This window comes from Gouania willdenowi, unplaced genomic scaffold (genome assembly GCF_900634775.1).
Source record: "Gouania willdenowi unplaced genomic scaffold, fGouWil2.1 scaffold_359_arrow_ctg1, whole genome shotgun sequence".
NCBI lineage: Eukaryota > Metazoa > Chordata > Actinopteri > Blenniiformes > Gobiesocidae > Gouania > Gouania willdenowi.
Genome location: NW_021145121.1, coordinates 74,794 through 82,764, shown reverse-complemented (window position 1 = coordinate 82,764; position 7,971 = coordinate 74,794). Strand labels below are relative to the sequence as shown.

General features: G+C 32.4%; 1 protein-coding gene across 3 annotated transcripts in view; it reads left to right on the top strand.

Annotated features, from left to right (window-relative positions):
• Nucleotides 1-1,597: 1,597 nt before the first annotated feature.
• LOC114459850 (growth arrest-specific protein 7-like) overlaps nt 1,598-7,971 on the top strand; it is an 80,552-nt gene continuing 74,178 nt past the window's right edge. For all 3 annotated transcript variants that reach the window (XM_028442002.1, XM_028442001.1, XM_028442003.1), the window contains exon 1: nt 1,598-1,882. In XM_028442002.1, coding sequence (XP_028297803.1) covers nt 1,703-1,882 — 180 coding nt within the window. In that variant the 5' untranslated portion in view covers nt 1,598-1,702. The remainder of the gene's footprint in view (nt 1,883-7,971) is intronic.

The following is a 7,971-nucleotide window of genomic DNA, read 5'->3' as shown; positions in this document are numbered from 1 at the left end:
CTAATTAACTAACTATCTAATTAACTAACTATCTAATTAACTAACTAACTATCTAATTAACTAATTAACTATCTAATTAACTAACTATCTAACTAAATAACTATCTATCTAACTAATTAACTATCTATCTAACTAATTAACTAACTATCTAACTAATTAACTAACTATCTAACTAAATAACTATCTATCTAACTAATTAACTATCTATCTAACTAATTAACTAACTATCTAACTAATTAACTAACTATCTAATTAACTAATTAACTAACTATCTAACTAATTAACTAACTATCTAACTAAATAACTATCTATCTAACTAAATAACTATCTATCTAACTAATTAACTATCTATCTAACTAATTAACTAACTATCTAACTAATTAACTAACTATCTAATTAACTAATTAACTAACTATCTAACTAATTAACTAACTATCTAACTAATTAACTAACTATCTAATTAACTAAATAACTATCTATCTAACTAATTAACTAACTAACTAATTAACTAACTATCTAATTAACTAACTATCTAATTAACTATCTATCTAACTAATTAACTAACTATCTAATTAACTAACTAATTATCTAACTAATTAACTAACTATCTATTTAACTATCTAATTAGCGTATCTAACTAATAAACTAATTAACTTACTAAACTATCTATCTAACTAATTATCTAACTATCTAATTAACTAATTAACTTACTAACTATCAATCTAACTAATTAATTATCTAACTAACTAACTAACTAGATGGTGGAACATGGTATAATATAAACTACTGTTAAATGACCAGGTTTTGTTAAACTATGAATAATTTGTTCGTCGCTTTAAGTTTCTGGTTCCACTCAGAGAAGTTATTGTTTTTGACGTCGTACTAAATGTAGTGTTTCAGCTGCTGAAAGGTGAGATATTATACATCGACCATTATTCCATAAAAGTGCTGAATTTTCATTAGAAACATTAATCCAACTACTACCAACATTACTAAACCAATACATTACAACTCTAGAAACAATACACCGACATAAACTAGAGAAAAGTCTGAACCATTGCAGAAACTGTTAGTTTGACAAATAACGTTAAAGAACTGCATTAAAAACATCATGAAATAAAGTTAATTACTCACCTAATGTTTCATAACTTATTTATGAAGCTTTTTAAAAGGATTTTCAAGAATTTATTAATTATGAAAATTAATAAACTTATATATATATACAGTATGTGTTATATATGTTATATATGTCTATATGTTATATATGTCTATATATATATATAATAATATATATATATAGATATATATATATATATATATACACATACTGTATATATATATATATAATATATATATATACCAGTATGTGTATATATAGATGTATATATATGTATATATATATATATATATATAATATATATATATATATATCTATCTATAAGTTTGTTGTGGCGTGCGTGTATCCTCTTTCCCATGGTGATCAATAATGGGGGATTTTTTTCTGATTCTGTGTGTGCGACGCTTTTATTGTGATGGAGCCCTGAAAGTGTTTCCGGTGAAGCTGTTTATTACGTTGAGCTTGATGCGCGTGGAGCGGCGCGTGCACAGGAGGCTGTAGACATAGACAGAAGAAGAAGAAGAAGAAGAAGAAGAAGAAGAAGTTAGTAGTTGATGATAAACTCCTTCAGTCTGAGGAGGAAACATGGCGGGCTGTTACTGTGAGACTTTGTACCGGTTCCGCGGAGAGCAGCACCCCCACGGACTGAGCTTTGAGGCCGGGGAGACCCTGAGGGTTGTCCGGGCTCCTGCTGGAGGATGGTGGGAGGGGGAGAAGGACGGAGCCCAGGGATGGTTCCCCTCAGCATACGTCACCGTCCTGGAGGTAAGAACTTTATCACAGTTTATCACAGTTTATCACACTTATCACACTTATCACACTTATCACACTCACAGTGATTCTGAGTGATGGATTTTAACTGGTCACGTGCTGCTGCCTGCCTCAGAGGCACTTCCTCATTCCTGACATTCCATCACTGACTGTCCACCTCATGTAACACATTAATAATAACATTCATATAAACAACAATGGAGATGTTTACCATTTAAATGTTAAATAAATAAATAATTAATTACACACTTTGTGATTAATTAATCTAAATTAATGTTTAACAATATTTGACACGAGAAGCAACATTTTCCAGTTTAAATGTATTTTGGTAAATGACTAAATCACTGTAAACAATGAGGGATTCTAAATAAATAAATAATGTTTATGATTTCATCACTGAGTGCTAACATAATGTGTAATATTAATATAGAATATTATGATTACATTGTTCACAAAGCACTAACTTATATTTAACTAAGATATATTCATGTTTTTTTTCTTGGTTTTTTTTTTAGCATTTTTAGTAAACTTTCTAAAACAAATGTGTTTTTGTATTAAAATAAAAACATAACTTAGTCCAGAACATTCCAGAGAAATATAAACTGAACAGTGTGAAATATTTATAATATCTGTGGATATCATGAAATAAACAGAACAACTGATGAAGATGATAAACTAGTCTTTCTACATAGCAGTTAATAAGTTGATTTGATTTATTTAGTTTATTTCAAACATGTAGTTGAAAACACAAAATAATGATACACATACTAAATAAAAGAACAATAAAACAATAGAAGAAAGAGAGTATGTGTTTAATATGTTTGTAAATGAATAGGAAGAAGTAAATACTTTTATTCTGAAATAAGTTTGTAGAATCATTTACTCAAACACGTGTTTTGTGTGAGCACACAGTATTTTAGTTACAACATAACGTCTTCATCACGTTCTCTGGTAGAACTCTCTGGACCAGTGCCATCAATAATCATTAATAAATTTATTTTATTTATTTATTTATTGGAGGATAAGCCCCTTGAGATGGAACATCTCATTTTCGAGGGTGTCCTCAACTTACATAAGATGACAGATACAGCAGAGCAGACAATACAGGAATTCAGTATTTCAAAAATAATAAATACAACAAAGTATAAATAGACACACACACACACCCACACACACACAGTATACATTTAACAGTTGTTCAAAACAGTAAATATTTTATACAAAAATAAACAAGTAATAATAGTGATGTCATTAATAGTATCTATCTAATGATAGTAAAAACTTTCATTAGATTAAATAAATAAAAAGGTTTAGGTTACATAGCCTATGATCAAAAACACTGACAGATATTCTGGAGATGGAGGATCAGAGCATTTTAAACATAGACATTGGTTATAGAGCAGATCAATAATGGGAGAATGTTCCAGTCAAATGGAGATTTATATTTGAATGAAAATTTACCGACTTCTTTTTTGACTCTAGAGACGACAAGATATGGTTGATCAGCATGAAGCAAACTGTATGAAGATCTGAAAGGAATTATATATTGTTTTAAATGATCAGGAAAACTTAAATGAATACATTTAAATATAAATAATAACCAGTGAAGCTGTCGTCTAGATGCCAGAGAGAATCATGACATATGTTCATACATTTGTCAGTGGTGGGTTCTAAAGGGACAGTGGAGGATAAATCTACACAGACTATTGTCAGTGATATTAAGTGGTTGGAGAATCGTGGCAGTGGTGTTTTGATAAATAATATCACTGTAATCAATAAGAATCAATTGTAAAATGATCCTTTTTCTGACTGAGTAACTAAAACAATAACTGATTGATGAAGCAATAAATTGAGTGATAATAAATTTTGTTTGTAATAGTTTGTATATGAGTTTTAAATGACAGTGAGGAGTCTAGCCATAGACCAAGATATTTAAACTGATCAACTACTGGGACTGGAGACAAATCAGAAAAAGTAAGTTTAATCTCATTGGCTGAAACTGGGCGAACCCGCTTCAGGAACAACATAAAATTTGATTTCGAGTTATTGAGTAATAGTTTATTAGATTGTAGCCAGGATTGAACTGCATTGAAGTCATGTTGAATAGAGTGATTAATATCTGAGATATTAGATTTTACAGAATAAATCACAGTGTCATCAGCATAAGTTGGATGTTACAGTCATTGCATGCAAGAGGGAGATCATTAATAAATATTGAAAATAAAAGTGGGCCAAGAGAAGAACCCTGTGGAACACCTTTCTCAATAAATAAAAAGTCAGAGTAGCTGCCATTGTAAAACACACACTGCTGCATATGATGACGGTAAGAATTGAACCAGAGGAGTGAAGACCTATCCAGGTCTATAGAATGAAGCTTGTCTAAAAGCAAATAGTGATCCACCATATCAAACACTTTGGTGAGATCTATAAATAAAGCACCAGTAAGCAGATTATTGTCAAAGCCAGAAAAAATATCATTGGTAAATTTTAATAAAGCAGATGTAGTAGAGAAGTGTTTTCTAAAGCCAGATTGAAATGGAGATGAGAGGTTATTGGTTGAGAGGTGATCAGATAGTTGATTAAAGACTATTTTCTCATAGACTTTAACAATACTGTTAATCATAGAGATTGGTCTATAGTTATTTATAATACTAGTGTCACCCCCTTTATGCAGGGGGATGACCTTTGCACATTTCTAGGCAGAGGGAACTTCACATGTACTAAATGATAAGTTAAACAAATCGGCTAAAGGAAAACATAGAACATGAGAGGAAAGCTTGATAAACTTGGTCTCAATGGACCAGCACTGCTATGAGAAAGTTCATTATGATCTGCTCTACTCCAGCTGGGCTTATCCTACTGAATGACTAACTGCTGCAAGATGGAGCATCAGAGGAAGAAAGTGAAGCATGGGGAGGAGAATAGACCTGTGGAAGTTGTGAAAAATGTTGGCTAAAGGCAGAAGCAATCGCACCAGAGTCATTAGTGATTACATCATTAATAAGCATATTATGTGTTGCAGAGTTAGATTTACCTGATAATTTGTTTATTTGCTTCCAAAACTGTTTAGGATGTTTAAAGTTATTTGTAAGACTGTTTTTGTAATAATTTGATCTAGCATTTCTAGTTTGCGTGGTACATATATTTAGCAGGTGTTGCTATACGTCCCAGTCAGCAGAAAGCTTAGTGTGATTAAATGTTGACCTTATCCTGTTGTCTACACAGACTGAGGAGTTCTCCATTCACCATGGCTTCCTTTAACTCTGATTTATGTAAATGGAGCATATTTACACATTTATTTTTGTTTAATTATTACAGTCTGGAATGATGTCATCAGGATCATTTATATTAGGTTAATTTAAATTAAGTTGATCAAAACTTAATCAATAAACCTGATCAGATTCAGTAATCATTGATCCCTGAGGGTAAATATGGTGATATTAATGCTATTCTCATACATCTTTATATGACATGAATAATTAAAAATGAGCAGTTACAATAATTCATGTCATTTACCTTTTAATTGTATCTTGCTTTATTTTTAACATACGTTTTTGTTTAATTATTCATTAGTATTTGTTTCCTCACAGGAGTATATTTTCTGAAAAAATGATCAATATTTCTAAAAACGAAATTTTAAAAAATTGATTTGGAAAACAAAATTTGGAGAAAAAAAATAAAATGCATATGCGTTTAAATGTATAAAATAATAATAAAAAAAGAATTGTAAATCGAATCAAAATTGCAATATCTGTCAGAAAAATCACAATTAGGTTTTAGTGAAAATGGTGCAGCCCTAGTGTAGAACATTCATCATTCTTGACTTATTTCTAATTATTTTGTTTAATATGTTCCATATACCCTTTATGTTGTTCTTGTTATGATCTTATAACTTATTATAATAATCCTGTTTACATTTTCTAATGATATTTTGTTTTTATTTTTAGATTCTTTCATTCTGTTCTTTATGAATTCTTTGTGTTTTAATCTTTTAGACATCCATACGTTTCCTTTACTCTTCTTCTTTTTACACTATCTTTTTCTTGGGCAATTCCTACTATATAATATTTGAAATATTCTCATAAATATGTTGTAGGTCTTATTTGTATTGTTTTCTCTATATATTGCTCTCCACTCTTGTTTGAATAAGTCATTTTTAAATGCATCCATGGATTCCTCTGTATTTTAGATAATAGTTATATACTGATATCATGTGGGATGTAAATGTACTTTTATTATCTGGGGATACAAACCAATACTAAACAGTGTGTTAATAAATACGTCTACAAAGTGATCATTCATCTCATTTTTAAAAGTATCAATGTTGGAGCTAGGTGTAAATACAGCTCATAATTATGTTTTTTATTTCTTCCCTAATAATTTCAACAGTCAGGTAAATCATACACCACCATTGATATATTTTCAATCCCTTTGTAGCTATAATTTATGTAATATATGGCTCCACCCCCACCCTGCTTGTTTTTCTGTTCATACAAATTAATTCATAACCATCAATACCAAATTCCATGTCTCGTTCACTAATAATCCACGTTTCTGATATGCATTGTTTTAAATAGTCCCTAACGTAGAGGCTTTGACTATTGAAACGTATCAGTGAAATTGTATTACAATTGGAACTAGAATGAAATGTATTATTATAAAGTTCTTCTGTGTAGTATTGACTGTAAATAATGGAAGTGGTAAGAAGTTATTTGTGGATCAATGTCATTATCAAAATTCCTGGGATAATATTTAGAGTTTGAAGTTGAGATGATTTGATTGCAAGTTGCTTAGTGTGAAATGACACCAGATGTGTTTATGAGACTCGATATTCGTTGACATAATAGTTTAGAAAAAGTGACGTAGACTAATGTAGTTTGGTGCAGATACGTGATGTATCCCCTCTTTCCCTTGTGGCTCTCATTTCCAGCATCAGCTTTCTCCGCTTTCTTTTAACTGCATCTGTGAAGTCCTCGTTTATGAAGATTGAAGAACCTTTGAGAAGCTTTGCGTGCAGCAATATAGCTTCTCTGTCTTTCCAACGCAGTAGTTTGACGATGATGGGTCCCGGATGGTCATCTCTGCCGCCAGGTTTCCCTGCACGGTGCGCCCTCTCTATCTCACGTGGCAGCTGGAGCTTCTCGGTCAGCACATTTCGGACTTTCTCTTCTGCGTCTGACCAAGACTCCGCAGGCGATTCCGCCACACCAAGACGAGGTCATTCCTCCGACTCTGCCCCTCCAGGTCCTCCATTTGGTCTGTGATAACGAGCAAACTATCACAAACTTTGTCAACGTCAGTCTGCAATGTATTGCTGCGCTCTGTAAGTTTGGCGTTCTCAGACTTCAGCGTTTCCACCTTGCTTTGCGTAAACTGTAGGCGTGTTTTCAGCTCTTGAATGTCCTTTGTTATTGCATCCAGTCGCTTGTAGATTCCCTTAGGATTTTACCGAAACCTTTGAAATTCTCCTGTTGCTGTTGAAGTAGCTCTTTGAACGTGTCCTTTTGTTTTTACATTAGTTCTGTAACTCGTTTGAGGGTTACATGCTTCTCGTCCAGTGACTCCTGATCCAACACCGACTTTTCCTGCGCTTTTAAGGCTTGAGGAAGCATTTTGCTCCTTTCTTCGACTGTTTGGTCAGACGATGCTATCTGTAGCAGCGCTTCTAGCCTCGCCCACATCCTCTACCACAGAGTTGTCGACTAATAATAATAACAATAATAAACTGTCACTACAATCATTTATCACTGACTTTGTTCATTTGTCACTCATGGATTTATTATTGGTTCTGAACCCTGTCTGAGTGTCAGTGTGGATTAGAGATACTGTCTGCTCCACTAGGACTATTGTCCCTGCTAGCTGCTACATGTTAGCATTGAGGTGTTAGCTGCTACATGTTAGCATTGAGGTTTTAGCTGCTACATGTTAGCATTGAGGTGTTTCCTGCTACATGTTAGCATTGAGGTGTTAGCTGCTACATGTTAGCATTGAGGTGTTAGCTGCTACATGTTGGCATTGATGTGCTAGCTGCTACATGTTAGCATTGAGGTGTTAGCTGCTACATGTTAGCATTGAGGTGTTAG